The 18998-nt window shown below is 41.9% G+C and overlaps 1 protein-coding gene and 1 long non-coding RNA gene across 4 annotated transcripts in view; both read left to right on the forward strand.

Annotated features, from left to right (window-relative positions):
* Nucleotides 1–18998, forward strand: part of LOC146496999 (uncharacterized) — a 434085-nt gene that overhangs the window by 185070 nt on the left and 230017 nt on the right. The window lies entirely within an intron of this gene.
* adcy8 (adenylate cyclase 8 (brain)) overlaps nucleotides 1–18998 on the forward strand; it is a 162880-nt gene that overhangs the window by 30501 nt on the left and 113381 nt on the right. For 2 of the 3 annotated variants that reach the window (XM_085140603.1, XM_085140605.1), the window contains exon 2: nucleotides 15700–15762. The exons of the other annotated variant lie outside the window; for it this stretch is intronic. In XM_085140603.1, coding sequence (XP_084996729.1) covers nucleotides 15700–15762 — 63 coding nt within the window. The remainder of the gene's footprint in view (nucleotides 1–15699; nucleotides 15763–18998) is intronic. 3 annotated transcript variants of the gene reach the window in all.

Raw genomic sequence — 18998 nt, forward strand, 5'->3', positions numbered from 1 at the left:
ACGAATAAATTCTTTACAAATCCTACCATGTGAATTCATGGATTTTTTTTTCACATTCTGTCTCTCACAGTTGAAGTGTACCTCTGGTGCAAATTACTGACCTCTGTCATCATTTTAAGTGGGGGAACTTGCACAATCGGTGGCTGACTAAATACTTTTTTGCCCCACTGTATCTTATATCACCGTCCAGGTAAAATATATCGAGATATGAATTTTGGGTCATATCGCCCAGCCCTAGGCTGAATGCACCAATATTTCGTTCTGATGTGCTGGTGTATGTCCCAAATCACAATAAAGTGGCTATTCTGCTTTTTTCTATCCTATTTAATTTTAAATTATAATTGTGAAACTTTATTCTTGTACAATTTGACAGTCAGCAAACACACGCCGGATGCACTTTGTGGCTCCAAAATGGATATTTCTTGGATCTAAATGCTATTAAAAGTTTTCTGAATCATAAATGTGTTTTTAAAATTCTGCAGATAAAAGCCAGATCCCTGCTCGTCGTGCCCATTAGTTCTCCAAAAAGCATATCTTTCTCCCCTTGAAGGCATCATCCTCAGCTGGCTGTATTTATTTCTCCTGCTGTTCCAAAGCTGGTGTGATATGCATCAACATTTGCCCTGTTTGAGTCTGAGAGCATATTGAGTGAGGTTTTAAGCTCAGAGCGAGGGCGATTTACAGCTTATTCTTCACATCGAGGATGATTTCAGCCAGGATTACCTCCCAGCGGTAATCTATTCATAGCACCGGAGTGGCAGCCAGCATCTCTCGCCGCTCTCCTCTGGGGTCAGCGTTTAACGAGATTAATGTTGGATTACTGTTATCTGTTTGAAATGTGAAAACGGAAGGTGTTCAGAAAGGTGACTCTAAACGACAGACGTGTCCAAAACGAGAGAAGAAGAAGGGAGAAAGAAATGTCATGATGACAGGATACATCAAAACTGATGTGATCCCCGAAAACCGTAGAAGGGAAACATCACAGTGAGACTGTGAGATGTTTGCTTTGATTTAATTGGTTCTTAGCTGTACGGTGGCCATCAGGGACAAACTTTGCAGAACAAGCAGCTTTTAAATGTTTCTGGAAACAGCTTGTTGCCGGTGTGGCTGCATCTTGTATTGATTCATCTGTCAAAGATGTTTTTTTCCCAGCATTTGGCCTTTAGCCTGACCCTGAATCTCTGCCTCCGCCTCTTCCAGCAGCTCTGACGGACAAAATGTTAAAGTCAGCTCTTTTAAAAAGCTCTTCTGGCATTATCTTAGCATCAGCTGCCCTCCAGGAAAAAATGGAAACTGATCCTGGTGCATTTAAGTTTAACCTGATTGTTGGAGTAATTTTACTTTTTATTCTGACGTAATACACACCAATGCCTTAGCATCTCGACATAGCGACTGCACTACCCACTGTTGTCACTATGTTTCACATTACCAGAGTGTGCAGGAGTTTTCCATGTTTTGTGGAGGTCCTGCTCTGGATTTGATCAAATTGAGATAGACTTTTGTTATCTGGATAATTGTATAATTTTTCTTTTGCATGCTTTTGTCCACGTTAGGCTCTGTCTCCATCTCCCTACACTCATATTTTAAGTGCAAACACACAATAAACACAATTAAAGATGGATTTGACTGGTTCATGTATTATTTGGTCGATGTAACTGAGTGGCCTTTGATAGAATTACTGTTTCGGTCTGCCACATTTGGTTTCCTTCACTTTACACAAAGGGCAACCAAAGGCTGCTCAGATATGCAGGTTGCAGTTTTTTGGGCTGTTTCTGCCTTACGATTTCTTTTTAAAGTGCGACCTTCTAATACCAATTTTTGCTGATTCCAGTTTTATAATTAAATGACAGCATATACAAACAAAAATCAACTTTCCTTTAATGCACAATATTATTTCTATAACAAAAGAAATGATGAAACGTCCCCCAAACGTCAGTGAATCAGAGGATCTTCTCTCATTGAAACAACTGAAGATAAAATGCTCTGTTTATGGAAAGACTGTAAATGACTAGAGGTGGGAATCACCATACATCCCACGATACGATATTATCACAATACTTAACGCACGATACGATATTATTGCAATTTTTTAAAATATTTTGCGATATTCAGATTCTGTACATAAAGGTAAACTTTATCAATATTCATTTTCTCTAATATCAAAGTCTCACACTCAGTCTTTCTCTCATTTCAGTTTGATTGTTGACAAACTGAACGGTTTGTATTACAGTCTAGTCCAGCTTAACTGAATCAACCATCTGGTACAATTATAGCTATTCTGAACTATGCAGTTTATGAAAACTATGCAGCCCCTTCAGCAACTGAAGAATTTGAAAGTAAATTAAAACAAAATATAATTTTACATTAAATAAAAAAGTTTTAAACTTAATTAAAATAAAAATAAATAAATTAAAATAAGTAAACTGTCATGTTTATTGCTGCCATAAAAAAGTTAAACACATTTGGACAGTGAAGGAATGTCAGAGCATGTTCCAGTCCACAAAAACCTTTTTTGTAACAAAATATCGATTTCTGCTGTCCCTGTATCGATACATTATTAGCAAACAAAATATCACGACGCTACACGGTATCGATTTTTTTCCCCCACCCCTATAAATGACTGTAAATGACCTTTACCTGACAGATCTTATCTTACCCAACAAAAGCCAGCTACTTACACCATCTCCAGTATGTTGAACTTCACCAGATAATGGGGCATCAACCCTTCTGGCTTTTCTCATCTGTTTGTATTTTTGCCTTTTACGTGCTTTGATTCTTTGCTAATACCGAGGCTGCTGGCTTGTGGTTGGTTGGCTCTGAGGTTTGGATAGCTTTAGCTTTAGCCTTAGCCACATTGCCCACGGTAGCTTCTTTAAAAATCCCATGTTGTGCTGTGTGAGGGCGTTTTAAGTGTTCCCCCGATGCTTTACTTTGGCAAACTTTCTTCACTCGTGGTAAAAAGCTTCCACACTAACAGCATGTTCCTGCGAGCTTGCACGTCAGTATTCGCTTGCATCACTGTGCGTGTGTAGAACATGCATGAAACTCACACGCTTGTGGTCGGACATGTAGGCTTACCATCAGTGTTGGGGAGTAACGGAATACATGTACCGCCGTTACGTATTTAAAATACAAAATATGAGTAACTGTATTCCGTTACAGTTACCGTTTAAAAAGGTGGTATTTAGAATACAGTTACTTTGTTGAAATAAATGGATTACACGGCGGTACTTTCCCTGTTTCATATTGTGGCGGGTCAGGCCTGTTTGGGTTTTGTTTGACAGCTATGTTCTGTTGTTCCAGGCAGCAGCGTTACGGTTGCCATGGTTACAGGGTGACGCTCTCTCTCTCTGTGTTTCCTGGGTGAGAGAGCGCCTGTTGTTGTTGTTGTGCTAAGCTAATAGGCAGAATGCTACAGGTATAGCTCTAAAGAATGTAGCATCATAGGCAGTGTAGTCCGTGCTGCAGGGAGAATGGACTGCCAGGATAAGCAGTAAGTAACAGGCAAAAACACGTCTGTGTGAGCTATACTGCTGTTAATACTCGTACACATGCTACAGCACAGGCAGTTTAAGAGCTTCAGACTGCAAACTGAGTTTAAAGCTCACAAAATCAAGTTAATCAAGCTTTGCAGTGACTGTCATGAAGCTGAGCAGTGAAGAGTTCAGAATAGAAGTCTCATAATTACTGATTGTGCCTTTCACAGTTAGTCTCCTCCTGAGCTTCACAATTAAAATGGTAAATGGCCTGTATTTGTATAGCGCTTTTCTAGTCCCTAAGGACCCCAAAGCGCTTTACACAACCTGTCATCCACCCATTCGCTACATTGTAGCCACAGCCGCCCTGGGGCGCACTGACAGAGGCGAGGCTGCCGGACACTGGCGCCACCGGGCCCTCTGACCACCACCAGTAGGCAACGGGTGAAGCATCTTGCCCAAGGACACAACGACCGAGACTGTCCAAGCCGGGGCTCGAACCGGCAACCTTCCGATTACCAGGTGAACTCCCAACTCTTGAGCCACGAAAACCCGAGCTTGTCATGACTGTGAAAGCAGGGAAGTCAGAGCTGAATCCAAGCAGAGCGGTCAACATTTGCAGTGACGTTGCAAAGCTCACTGTGAAGTGCGTTCGCCTCTGGGCAGTGTGCAGGTTAACATGGTATTGCACAACAATGACTGCATGTCACGTCTGATCAGACAGGACAAACCGTCAGTGTTTCAGTAGAAAGAGCGTCACAATCAAACGTTTCATAAGAGGAAAAGAAAATGTTTTGCTAACTGCTAATCTCCGCTCACCAGCAGTGTCTAGCTTTGTGTTTCAGTGTGCACATGCTTTAGATATGTTTTATTCCAGTCAGAAGGAGCAGCGGCACACAGCACGTGTTTGTTATTGTCTGGTGTGTGTGCTCGGTGTCTCCTGGGAGGACTGGTCTTTAGCGGCTACAGTATCACAGACTATTCCTCCTCTCCCTCAGGCTGTTGTGCTCAGGCTGGCGAGCTGCCCTCAGGGATCTGCCGCCCTGACAGTTCAGGGAATAAACCTCGGCTTGGCTTATAGGAGCAAACATAGCTGCCCACTCTGCTAAAAATATGTCTTACATCACGGGGTGTTTGGCTCTCTGTGTGGCTGATCAAATCAGCGTTTTTTCACGTTTTTTTAATGGATGCATTTCCTGTAAAGGTTAACGGGAAGATTCTTGGAAGACCTGTGCATCGGCTACAGAAAAGTGTTGATGACTCCTGATTTATCGAGAAGACGCAGGGCGACAAAGGAATAACCTGTCAGTCCGACATATACACACCAGCTCTCGCTGTGTTCAGGCTTCAGTCGCTCAGACGTGTTTGCTGCCATATTGGCTGCTTTCTGCTTTTCCTCCTGCTTCTCTGAGGGGAGAAAGATGTTACAGCCATGAAGTGACATTAAAGAGACGAGCATGCTGCTGTGCTGCAGGCTGAGCTGTAGGGAAATGTCAGGATCACATGCTCAGGAAAGCTTTGCCAAAGGACACAGCGTGAGTAAGTACACGAGCATTGGTTTCTCTGAGGCCCTAGAGGTCAGAGGTTGCTGTGGTCGCAAAATGACTATAATAGCTCTGCATTGGGTGAGTTAGTTCCTTTAGTTTAGTTCATTTCTTCCCACGAGGAAGAAATGGCTGTTGATTTTTGATTTTTAAACTGACCTTTGTTTACGTTGGTGAACTCGTGTGAGGGGCGGAGAAAGAGAAGCCTGATGCAGGTCGAAGAAGTTGAGATGGGTCTGTCACTCCCAGCTCATACTTCACCAGCATGCAGGGTAACTGGAGAGGCGGGCTTTAACCTGGAAAACAATCTTTCCTAACCCTGACCGAGTATTCACTTTGATTCAGTTTTATTTATACAGCCTCAAATCACAACAACAGTCGCCTCAAGGCGCTTTATATTGTAAGCTAGAGCCTACAATAATACATACAGAGAAAAACCCAACAATCATATGACCTCCTACACTCAAAAAAATAATTCATTGGATGAACGTAATTTTATCTTGCCACTTATATTCCATCTAAACAAATCATGTTATATTAATCCATCTTGGTTGTGTTGTGTCAACACGATGTATGTGTGTAGGTTTAACATAATATTAACATTAACATTCAATTAATTTGACTTTTGTTCAATCAACATGTTTGCACAACGTTAGTCTAATTAGATTTATTTAAATTCATCTTATATTGTTTAAACACTTTGGCACATCAAAAATCAGTCTTGTTACATGAACTAGTAAAATATTTGTTTGTTACACCAATGATAATCTTGTTGAATGAATGAAATGTAACTTGTGTCTGTAGTACATGTTGTATTCATATTACATGATGTTCAACAAAAAAATTCAAGAGATTTACAGCAACTTCCAATCCACCCATCTTCTTATCTTTATCTGGGCTGCAGAAGTGATAGGGCAAGAGGGACAGGGCACAGACTGGACAGGTCGCCAGTCTATCATACAGAGACAAACAATCATTTGCACTTCAACACCTTTGCGTAATTTAGAATAACCAGTTACCCGTACAACTGCATGACTTTTAACTGTGGAGGAAACCAGAGTACGCAGAGGGAACCCACTGCAAACTTCACCACTTTGTGGATTTGAACCCAGGATCTTCTTGCTCTGAGGCAACAGCACAAACCACCATGGCATTAATCTGTCAATACAGACGTAACAAAAGTAGGAAAGCTATGCTTGATGATGCTTTATGTTGTTGTCCTTGACAAGTTAAACCATAAGAAATAGTAACAGCATACACGTGGTGTGGTTGTCTGCCTCTTGTAACCCCAGTGATTTTCCTGTGGTTTGACATCTAATGTGATCTTGTGAATTTTTTGAGTCGACTCAAAAAATGAAAGTGGGTGGTTGTTACATGCACAAGATCCAAACTTGTAATTTGAACTAAATAATTCCATGTTTCTATGGTGAACGTAATTAAATCATGTAGCATCTGCATGAAATTCAGCAACTTAATTTGTTCTTGTTGAGATGACATCATACAATCTAGTAAGAGAGGCTGGATCCAGGCAACTAACCACTCTTACTAGATTGTATGATGTCATCTCAACAAGAACAAATTAAGTTGCTGAATTTCATGCAGATGCTACATGATTTAATTACGTTCACCATAGAAACATGGAATTATTTCGTTCAAATTACAAGTTTGGATCTTGTGCATGTAACAACCACCCACTTTCATTTTTTTGAGTGTATGAGCAAGACCTTTGGCGACAGTGGGAAGGAAAAACTCCCTTTTGACAGGAAGAAACCTCCAGCAGAACCAGGCTCAGGGAGGAAATGAAAACAAACAAATCTGTAAGTGAAATGAACCAAAGTGGATTTTTTCGCTGATATTGAACTGCTCTGAAAATGTGAAGTAGTTACGATAAATTAAAATAAAACAATCGAATTTCCAAAACACGAATCAGTAAACCAGAGGTCGTTATCTGAAGAACTGCTGTGAGAGAAGGTTTTTTGCATTAATCCTGAGAGTAGGCTAACAACTAAAGGCTTCAGATAGATGTAGTGTCATGCAAACAGTATCAGTAATATAACCCTGTACGCCGCTGCTCTGTCAGAGGAAATGTTCAGAGCTGTAGACGCCTGTGTTTTGGCACAGCTGGATTTTAAAATGACGCATTCCCTCCGTAGAAGCTGCAGGAGCTGCTGCTTCCTGCCTCTGCAGCCTCCTCTCTGATTAAAATATGCAAACTTAATCCTGCGCTTCATCATCGGGGTCGTTTCTGATAACACGTTCAGAACATATTGGTGAATATCACAGCTTTTATTGTTGGCTGCTCTAACACACACACACACGTTCTTTGTCACCTTAGTCACAAGTCCAATTTACACATGCAGCAACAGACAGGCTGTGATACCAGCAGAGCCAAGAAGAGCTGCAGTGAGACTGACGTGGAAACGTGTCTGCCAAACCAGCTCAGTATCTCTGCGAGGTTCTCAGCTGCACAATCCGTCATGTATGCTGTAAGAATATACTTTAAATACAGGAAACAGGGCCGACGTTTTGTCATTTGTTGTGTGATTAGATTCACATTACGGCACGAAGCAGAGAAACGTTTCAGGTGATCACAGGTGAAGAAGAGGTGTCAGAGATCATATCTCCAACATTAAACAGTCCAGTAAAGGCTCTCCCAGCTTTTGTCATTGTTTATGGTTTTACTGGTTAACCCTTTCACGCATGAATTATGACAACCTCAGTCTGGATTTTTTCTTAAGTATTTTTATTCATCTGTAGGTAGGGCTGCCACGATTAGTCGACTATCAAAATCGTCAACGACTGATTTAATAGTCGACGTGTCGTTTGAAGCTTTGTAAGATCACAAAAGCCGCAGGAATAAGTAGTAGGATTTAAGAGTGTAATAACGGACTGAAACAGAAGATGGCAGCACTGCATGTACAAGGATGCCAGCTGCCGTTAAACCCCGCAGAAGAAGAAGCTGTGTCCCAGAATTCATAGCGCAGCCCAGCTCAGTTTCCAACAATGGCGGCAGCTAGTTAGTTTTAATATTACTCTTATTATTCTTTCTGGGTCACAAAATAAACGTTTAACATATTTTCTGGCGAGAATGTAGCTGTGTAAACCTCAAATATCTGCTCAGTTTATCAAGACACCACATATTTTCAAAAGCGCTCCGACGTTTTCGGAGACGTCTGTTAGCCACTAGCTCGATAGCTAGCCGGGGGCTAGGCTAACTAGAGCCGTGAGAACACCGGACTCCCGCAAATCGTTTTCAAACCCACCGCCGTCTTTCGCTACTCAGGTTAAACATGATATATAAGTCACTTAGATAACTTAAAAATGTTATTGTTTGGCTTTTTTCAGTGTTTTATTTGTTCCTGAGTAAATCGGTTTGGCTGAGATTAAAGTTATAGTTTTTACACAGCTGAATAAACATCAAGCAGACAGCTGATTATCAGAAGTGTGAGATGCTCGAGAATTTACTCCGGTGTCCTGTTATATTTTAGATAGCAAGGAGTTTATTAAACTTCACCGAAACAATCTGCAAACTTCATTAAAATTTAATAAACTACCATCTTGTCTTTATTTTTAGTTAGCACATACCTTAAACACTTAAAGCTGTAAGCTAATGATAGTTATATAAGAGCAGATGCTGCTGGTGCAATAAGCTGTACTTTTACATTCAATGGATGATGATCTGATTAGTCGACTAATCGCAAAAATAATGGTGACTAGTCGACTATCAAAATAATCGTTTGTGGCAGCCCTATCTGTAGGTATGAAAAAAAGATTTTTGAACTTCAAAGAGTCTTTTACATTTCCACTTAGGTGGACAACATCACCTTTGGAGTGGGTGGCAGGGTATGGAGTGACACATCAGTGTGCAAGTATACCATCAGCATGGACATCGCTCTCCACTGTAGTGACCACTACGGGTGAAAGGGTTCAAAGTGATGTTGGTTTTGGATTTGCATGTAAGGCTCGCTCTCTTCCACAGCATGCCTTTTATCCTGTCATCCTCCCATCACCCCAAAACGGGTTCAGCAGATCGCTGCTCCTCCCTCAGTCTGGGCTTTCTTCCTGTTAAAAGGGAGCTTTTTTTCCCCACTGTCACCAAGTGTTTGGTTGTTGGGCGTTTCTTACAATAGGTGGTGCTTGAGGTGACTGATTAGGTGAATTGAACTGAAGACCAATATCTGTGTGAATAAGTTATAGTCACACCAGCAGACTGTGAGTAGTATTGAGAGTTATCCCAGTCATACAGGTTTGTAGGTTTAGGTAAAGCTTGTCACATGCAGCTCCTTGTATAGATGATAAATAATGATTATTGTAGAATATTTGCAGGAGTAAACACAGCTGTCTGATACACAGTGGGATAGGTCAGCAGAAGCTCCATTCTTGCCTCACTCTCCTCGTATCACACGCCAAGCAGACATTCAGTTTGTTAGTTAGGCAGGAAGCTCTGCCTAACTAACAAATATAATATAATATATTATATAAATATATATTATATATAAATTATATATAAATTATTTATATATTAAATAATAAAATAAAATAAATAATAAAATAAAATAAAAATAAATTATTATATATAAATAAATTTATATAATATATTATATAAAATAATATAATATATAATATAACATATTAGTTTGGAGCCTGACTAAATCATGTGATGGATTATTCCAAATGTGCATTGTGTGATCGAAACAACAGTTTTTATGATTTTTAATATTGTCTCATAATCTACAGAAAGTCAGTAAAAAGAAACTGAAATAACCTAAATTTATTTACTTAACCCTGCAGAGGAGAAATGTCTCATCAGCAGTGTGTGTGTGTGTGTGTGTGTGTGTGGATGCTGGTAGGAGGAAACGTCTCCAAGAAGGTCAAACAAAACTCCTGCCAGATGGAGCGAGGAGAGAGCGAGCACGCCCGGCCCTCAGATGTAGTAATGAGTGAAGTGAGCTGAAGAAAACATACACATGAGGACCAAACAGAGTGGGAGGGGCCATCACAATATTGGATTAGAGAGAAACCCCCCCTCTGAATACACACGGGCATACTGTTTAAAAGAGGCTTTTATTTCACCTCATATATCCAAAATACACAGAAATAAAAATAAAATAAGTGGGTCTAAAAAAATAAATTCCACTCAACAAGTTGACCTGTGAGCTTAAAAAGCTGTTATAAATGCAACAGAGAGAACGGTTCAGGGATAATGCTTCACGAACGCCGTTTCCCTCCACGCCGTCGCAGCAGATGCTTCGGTCTACTTGTTGAGGCCTCTGTATTTCAGCCAGCTCCGCTCTCGTGTTTAAGACACCCATCTGCCGGGCGAGTCCTTCTCGATTGATAACCAAATGTGAGCGCCATCATTTAGAGCATTTAGTGTTGTACAAATGAAACAAACTTCTTAAGATTTCCCCCTTTTTTCCATCAGGTGTCGACCTTATGAGGAAATGAGTTAAACCTGCGTGTGATTGATGTGATGAAACCACCAAACTGGTATTTCAGTTGTGCGTCTGCAGCTACACCCCCCTGTGGACAAACACTTGGTGACACTGGGGAGGAAAAACTCCCCTTTAACAGGAAAGAGGACAGAGGGATGTTTGAGAGGGGAAAATGTCTTATTATGGTTTGGGTCTCTATTTAAATACAACATCATTATTTGAATAATATAGAAAATATCTAATTAATTAAGATTGATGTTTATTTGTTTATTTGTAGCAGCAGATTGAGTTGTAACCACATTCGTGCGCCAACCAGCCGACCTCTCGCACTTTCACTCGGATTGTCACAGCTCCCAAGAAGTGTGACAGTTGTCTCTGCTCAGTGACACCACATATTGCCATGGTAATGAGTCACATATAGGTCACACGTCACGGGAGCGCAGGCCCGCGTGGTTTAGGATGGAGTGGACTAAAAGTGGCTGAGAGCGGCGTTTTGACGATGCGTTCCTGCGTCGGGACGGTCTGAGCTGCTCTTTGATGTCAGTGAGAGAGTCGGCATGAAGGCTGACAGCCTTTATCGTCTTTCCCAGGAGTTAACGTTACCTCGTGGGTTCATATATATTTTGTTCTGCTTGAATTTAATCAGCCCCTCTGTGGCTCCGCTTGAACAGCAGTGAAAATGAGCACGCGGCTCTATCACGCCGTGTTACACAAAGGGGACGTCCGCCCACTTAATTTTTGTGACTGCGCAGACTCGTCTGCAGGAAATTTACATTTTCATTACACTTCGAGCAGACTTCAAAGGAATGTGACCCAGCCATGGCTGCCTGTGTCCGTGTCTGCAGTGAACCTGATCTGTTCAGCGGGCTGTTTAGAGCAGTTTGAAATCTATGATCTTTGCTCACAGCATTACTTATACTTCATGCATTCGTTATCTTACACTTAGTGCAGTAGTCGTAGGCCAAGGTGGGTAATCCAAATGCACAGACTCCCCCGCCTTGTATCCAACCCCAGCGGCTGTCCTCGTCGTGGTGTTGGGTCCGCGGGGCGCAGATGCATGTTTTTTGTTCAGGCTGTGCCCGGCCGAGCCTCCTGAATCCGGGGATGGGCACCAGACACTTGCCTGCAAGTTCCCCTAGTGGGTCTGGCTGCAGGAGGAGGCTTCCAGGCGAGGATGTGCAGTGCTGGGTGTTACAGATCACTGGAGTTTCTTGAAATACTCTCTCTGTTCCCTCCCTTGAGAACATTTTGCCCTGAGAGATTCTGCCAGGGGCTAATGGCCACAACTCCACTCCAAGGATGCCAGGGACCGATCCACCACAATAGTGACTCGTCAGGCGCGTCCACACGCACCAACCTCATTATTTGAAACCGTTTAATACAAATTATGTCTAATATGAATCCACCATTAGAACAATGTGTATATGATAGAGTCATTTTCTCTCCCTCTATAACAGCGGTCCCCAACCCCCGGGCCTCGGACCGGTACCGGTCCGTGAGTCGTTTGGTACCGGGCCGGGAGAGTTGAGGCTCAGGTGTAAAATTTATTGTTTTCAGGGTTTTTATCAGTTTTCAGCGTTATTTTGTTATCCTTTTTATCGTTTACTCGGTTTTTCTGGGTCTTTTCACGTGTGTTATGAATAAATCTTCTTTTTTTCAGTACCGGTACTAGTTTTATTTTGTTGTATTTATCCGCGACACCTTAAAGGCCGGTCCGTGAAAATATCGTCAGGCATAAACCGGTCCGTGGCGCAAAAAAGGTTGGAGACCGCTGCTCTAAATCACCAGCTTCTAACAAAACTGACCCTGGATCTGTCATAATGATCAGTCCTGACCATTAAAGTTCAAGATCGCAGCACTGCCATGCAAAATAAGACTGTATAATAGAAATGTGAGATATAGATGTTTTGATAATTGCTGCTAATAAACAAAATTAGTCACAAAAGAAGCTGCTGTTCAGGCTGTAGCGGCAGATACTTCGGTGAGGTTTCCCGCTTGGCAGCAGAGTCAATATGAGAACTAGAATAAAAACCCTCAGACTCTCTGACTGAATCATCTCACGATCAGTTTCTAATTTGTGGAACATGACGCTGGCACCACTTGTGATCTGTGCAGCGCCCAATATTCACTTATGTGAAACAGGCCCTCTGAGTCTGGCAGTCATGTTATTAAATGAATGGGGAGCAACTGTTAACTTTAATTTCGTCTTTGCTACACATCCTCACCACTATGTGTGGGAGATGCAGCCCCCCCCCCCAAAAAAAAAACCCCAAAAGAACAACGATTCCCTTTCCTTAATTTATTACATCTACTTTGATGTTTGAGCACGCCTGTTCTTCACCAGACTGAAACACAAGGCGCCGCCATCGTTAATCACCTGTGATGGATCATTTAAGCTGTATTAAACTTAGAGATGGATGATCCGATATTACGTATCGGTATCGGTCCGATACTGACGTAAATTACTGGATCGGATATCGGAGCGAAATAAAAAATGTAATCTGATCCATTAAATATCAAAAAAGCTCCTCACAAAACTTGCGACACGACGTAACTCGGCTCAGAACCGTAGCACGTCGGAGCAGTGTGGTCACGTGATAGAGCGGCTGTGTGTATTTGTAGCGTCGCTACCAAACCAGCATTACATCTCTGAGGAAGTTTTCCCAGAGAGAAGTAAAGCAAGTGTGTAAGTTCATCTCTGAAGCTTAACAACCGATATATAGAGCGACTGCCTCGCTCTCTCTCTCCTGCTGCTACTTCCTGAAACTGATCAATGATCAGCTGATCGGCTTTTCTGTCGCGAGTCCGTCTCTCTTCTTAGTTTTTGGCCCACTTCTCACCAGAAAGAGGAAACCAGCGGCTGAACAACAGCAGCACGTTTAAGCTTGATAAGCTGTTGTTAGAATTTATTTAATATTATTTCTACACCAGGATCTTTTTCTACGTAGCTGACGTAACTGTGCAGGGGCGGATCTAGCAAAGTTTAGCCAGGGGGGCCGATAGGGCATGAACAGGGAAAAGGGGGCACAAAGACATACTTTTCTTTCTTATTCTCATTTAAAATGTCGAGCTTTTAATAAATAATTATCTGACTCTTACACCCAAAGTTTTAATCTTGTGTAAAAAGTATAGAAGTCCATTACTGTATATAGTAACTGTTAAGTCTAATATACCCTAGTAAGCTATAGTACTTTTTCTTTGGGAAGATACCATCTGTGCAGTCTGCAATTCTGTTGAAGAAAGATGTTGAATCTATTTAATTATTCTTGAAAAATAATTTATTTCTGTGCATTTTATTTTCACACTGCATCAAATTAAAGTTGATTACGTTGATTAAGCATCATGAGGTGGAGGGTGGTGGTGGTGTGGGGGGGGGGGGGGGGGGGTTCCCTATTTTCTTTTGCTGGGAGTTTGCAGCCCTATTAGTTAGGTTGCTTAATATTAAAAGTACTCTTTAAAATACCAGAATAGGGAGGATGGAGTAGGTTTAAGTTTATTAGATTGATCAGTTTTGCTGAACTATGAAATATTTTGGGTGCAGTGTGTTTTTTTACATACAGGTATAACAGAATAGCTTTAGTGTTGTTTATTTAAACTTGAGTATGAACTTATACAAAATGCAGCAAGATATTAAAAAACAGTTTTATTGATTAAAAAGCACTATATCGGACTCATATCGGTATCGGACATAAAAAAGTGGTATCGTGCCATCTCTATATTAAACAGATTGTGTATGACGGAGTTTCCCGATGTGAGGCGTCGTACAGGATGCATTTTGTGAGCTCTGTTTTGAGCTGAATCTTGTGCTTTAGTGATACAATCTTGGCGTTATGGGGCTATAACAATGCTCATGGAGGTCTGCAGGAGATTCCCTGACTGCTTGTCGGTCCTCCTGTGCCGCTCCATTTACAAAATCCTGGAGACGCTCCTGCTGTACTCGCTCATTGTTCTCCTGACTGGTACTTTGGGTGCACGACAAACTCAGACTTTGTAATTCTCCTGCAAAACTTCTGTTGATGATCTTTTGAATCTGTGTCTCTTTTAGACAAAGGTAGAAGTTAAAATAAGTTTTGGAAACAGATGAAATTTTTAATGAGCCAACACCGATGATTATAAAACACTGATTGCTCTGGGAGCTTGGCTGGGAATCTCCTTGTTTAATTCTGCTAATTACTGAATCTTGTGCTGTGCAAAGCTTGCAGCAAAGCTTGCAGCAAAGCTTGCAGCAAAGCTTGCAGCAAAGCTTGCAGCAAAGCTTGCAGCAAAGCTTGCAGCAAAGCTTGCAGCAAAGCTTGCAGCAAAGCTTGCAGCAAAGCTTGCAGCAAAGCTTGCAGCAAAGCTTGCAGCAAAGCTTGCAGCAAAGCTTGCAGCAGCACCCTTCATCTCTTCGATGATGTTGAAATCAGGTTCTTCGAGTGAGCAGAGGTTTAATTAAACTAAAGCCGCCGTGCCCAGACGTATTTGTATCGCTGGAATAGATGCTGAACGTTTGTCCACTGAACAAATACACAAAGCTCTAGTTTTGTTTTTCTACAAAGTTTCTGTGCAAACATCAGATGCCGATGAACTGAGGCCGACCTAAACACGTCATATTTCAGATGTAATATCCTTTGACAGGCCTGTGTTGACTGGAGTATGTTCATCACGTCTGCAGAGATCTGCAGATCTGAGTTAATCGTTCGCCGTCCTCTTCCACACGTCTGAGCTGCAGAATAAATCCCTTCATTTGGCTGAGGGGTGCTCTCTGCACAGACCGCCGCCGGCTGCAGGGGGTTTAGCTCGGCCGCTCTCAGCCGCCTGCTCCTCTCGCATGTTTTCATACAGCTGTCATCAGATACTAAAAGCAGGTTAAACCGAGGCCTCGACACCTTGTAAATCTGCCTGTGCGGTCGTGACGTCTTCCTCTGGTATCCTTAAGTCTCCACCGTGAATGTAAAATGAGAAGGCCAGCTGCTGAGCAGGAATGTAATTGATAGCTCTGAAATATTGATACGGGGTGGGTGTTTGTGTTTCGCTTCGCGGCAGATCTGGCAGTCTGCCCGCTCCCTCGTCTCGTTGGGTTAAACATCAGCGCTTACTGATTATCCTGCTGATGTGACAAGCTCACACGTTCCCACACTCATCCTCACCGCACTTCTTCCCCCAGCACGTCACAGATGTACATTTTTGTCTCGTTCTCGGCAGCGTGCGTGTCTTTGTTTGGTCTGTTTTTCGATCTTGGGTCATTATAAACTGTCTTTGCAGAGTCATCCACGGATTACAACAATGCCTGACTCCGCTGTAGAAAGAAGGAACGGCATCTTAACAGTTAAGACACAGTTTTTAAGCATTAGCCTTTATCTTCTTGTCTGCTTCTTGTAGTGTTGCTGTGTTATATTTGTGTCGTTGCCAAGAAGCTTAGTAAAAAGACAACAGCACAATTCAGTTCACTTTCATTACATAACGCCTGCTGCCTCAAGGCGCTTTGTTTTGTAGGATAAAGAACATTGTAACAATCTGACGACCCTTTTTAACCCTTTAAGACCTACCATAGAACCAAGTCCGCCAGAGCTTATATTATATGTTTACATGCTGTGGAGCCATTTTTGGGAGCATTTCAAGTTGCTATACATCAATACAACCATTATAGCCCAGATTTTAATAATATGTCTGCATTAAGTGCATAGTAATTACATAAAGTGCAAAAAAGTGCAATAAACTACAAAAAAATTGAAAATTGTTTTGTTTTTTTAACATATATTTCTAGTTAGAGAAATTTAAGAGGCTTATCCCTCAAAACTGTAAATACAAAAAAGTTGCACAAAATAGTTTCCCACCACAGGAAATTTATTTTGAGTGTCTTCATAGTTTTATTTTTGAAATACACCAATTTTTATACACTGCAGGAAAAACGAAAATAAATATTATAGTGCAAATTTGCAAAAAAGCAGCATATGCATCAAAATAAACTATTTCCAGCAGTGCAATATGAGTCCTAAGCATCCCAGAAACCACACAGAAAGTCAGAAAGTCAAACATAACTTTTAAAAACACCAGTATAGGCTCATGAGGCCCTGATGGTAAAAAACTACATTTCCGCAAAAATGACGTCACTTCTGGTTTCGGGCAGGTCATGGCGGACATGCGATAGTTCACGCTGACGTCTAATCCAATGTAGGAAGTGTTACAAACAGCTGATCGGATCGGCAAAGCGTGTTTCTGGAATATTATGTTTGTGTTGCTGCAAGTGCTTTTTATGCAGTTTTTGCAAAGCTATATGTGGAAGGAAACTGTGACCGAGGACAAGCTGATGGCATAAGATGTAAGTACAACTCCTCCGGTTTCATATGCAAAAAAAATTATTGCGCTAGCTTACGCGGTTGCAGAGCTACAGGGATTTAAAAATAGTTACGCAAAACAGAGCGTGCCTGCTCCGACCGGTTTTAAAGGGTTAAGCGAGCGCTTGGCGACAGTGGGAAGGAAAAACCAGAACCAGGCTCAGGGAGGGGCGAGAGAGAAAACGGCTCATTTACAGTAACTGTTTATTAAAGTCTATCAACAAGTGTTAAACCAAACTGAGTGAGGGTGCGAGAGAAGCCGACAGGGATGGCATCATCATCACTCACATCACCTGTCGTGATCAGGCTGTGTGCAGGCAGGAGAGGACCCAAACGCAAACTCACGGGAAAACAGGACTGAACTCAAAATACAGCTTTATTGCTGACAGAGGATAAAGGCGATACAAAATAATATGAAACTAAACTGGGAAGTACTAAGAAACTGACTCACGAGGAAACACACGGAGGGGCACACAGTCACGAGGGAGACGCAGACATAAATACACAGAGGGTTAACGAGGGAAGTGGGAGCACACGGGGAACACAGGTGACGCTGATAATCATAACAAGACACGGCAGCAGTAAATGCAACACTGACGGGAGACTGTCAAAGTAAAACAGGAAGTACACAGAGGTTCAGACAGGGGGAGAGAGAGCACGGACATAAGGACTGGGGAAACATGGAATAAAACACAAGGAGGGGAAACAAGGGTTCACAGATACACAGAGGGACGACCAAATAAGGAACATCTTAACTAAACAACCTAGGAACCAAGGCATAAATAAAGAACAAAATACAAAACACACGAAAACTAAGAATACTGGCCCAGGACCATGACATCAGCAAAGAGAAGCTGTTGGTGTCTGTGGAGTGAAATGCTTCAAACTGCTGATCCTTTACTATAGCTGTAGCTTTGCTGCACATCCTCACCTCACTTCATCCTAAAATATAAAAAAAAGCAATGGCATTAAAAATAAATAAAAGGAAAAGTAACTACATTTCACACAGGGCAGGTAAAACGGAAAAAGGACAAGACGAGTCGACACTTATATAGCTTTTGTTGCACAAACACAACACAGCGATACTAAGAAGGAAAACTGACAGGAAACACAGCATCCGCATTTCCATCACTGTCAGCGCTCTTGAACACAAACACATGATAACTGCTTCACGTGGTGACCATGTGACACCTCCACACTTCTCCTTGGAGCACTGCTGCTAATGCTCAGCATCGCAGACACAGTTTCTCACACATAGTATTTGTTTTGCCATTTTGTCCTCAAAAGTGAGTGTTGGTCTCCACAAGCGTAGCAGCATGGAAGTATAGGAGAGCAGCAGGACAGCCTCACCTGCCATGAACGCTGCAGCCTGCTGTAAGAGGTGAACAGAGGCGTATTGGGTCATAATATATTCCTCGTTCTTTTCCACAGTTTTTCTTGAGGCCTATAAGACTACGAAATTGTCCATCTGTCTTTATATTTGTAAAACTACTCACTGCTTTTCAGTCACAAACACACAGCCAGGGGGAAAGTGAAGGAGAGGAGATCAACTAGAGCAAATGTACAGTTTCATTAAGCTCGTTTAAAGTCACAGCAACAGACTGAAATGCACTCCGTCTGTTTTCTCTCTTTTGATGACTCGTAGATTAGCGAAGCTGCACAACACATGTATATTCATTTCCTGAACTCGTGTTGTGTGCGCACATGCACGTACCCTTGCACATCCATATTCCGGGTGCTGGTTTTATACACACATGGACGTGAAAACAGGCAGATTTACTTGTAGACAATCCTCTTATTTTGAAAGTTTCATCACTTTTATCCAGCTGCCCCCATTCCTTACGGTTTTCCATTTCCCCAAAGCAGGGGTGGGGAACTCCAGGCCTCGAGCGCCGGTAGATCTTGATCCAACATTGATTTAAATGGCTAAATTACCTCCTCAACATCTCTTGAAGGTCTCCAGAGGTTTTGCCAAAGGTTTCTTCCTGTTAAAAGGGAGTGTTCATAGGAGGTCATATGATTGTTGGGTCTTTCTCTGTATGTATTATTGTAGGGTTTACCTTACAATATAAAGCACCTTGAGGAGACTGTTGTTGTGATGTTTGGTGCTGTATAAAAAACAGTTGGATTGAATTCAGGTGTGTTGACCCAGGGTGATGTCTAAAGCCGCAGGACACCGGCCCTTGAGGTAGGGCTGGGCGATATGGCCTAAAATTCATATCGCGA

The sequence above is a fragment of the Neolamprologus multifasciatus genome, chromosome 18 (genome assembly GCF_963576455.1).
Source record: "Neolamprologus multifasciatus chromosome 18, fNeoMul1.2, whole genome shotgun sequence".
NCBI classification, from domain to species: Eukaryota; Metazoa; Chordata; class Actinopteri; order Cichliformes; family Cichlidae; genus Neolamprologus; species Neolamprologus multifasciatus.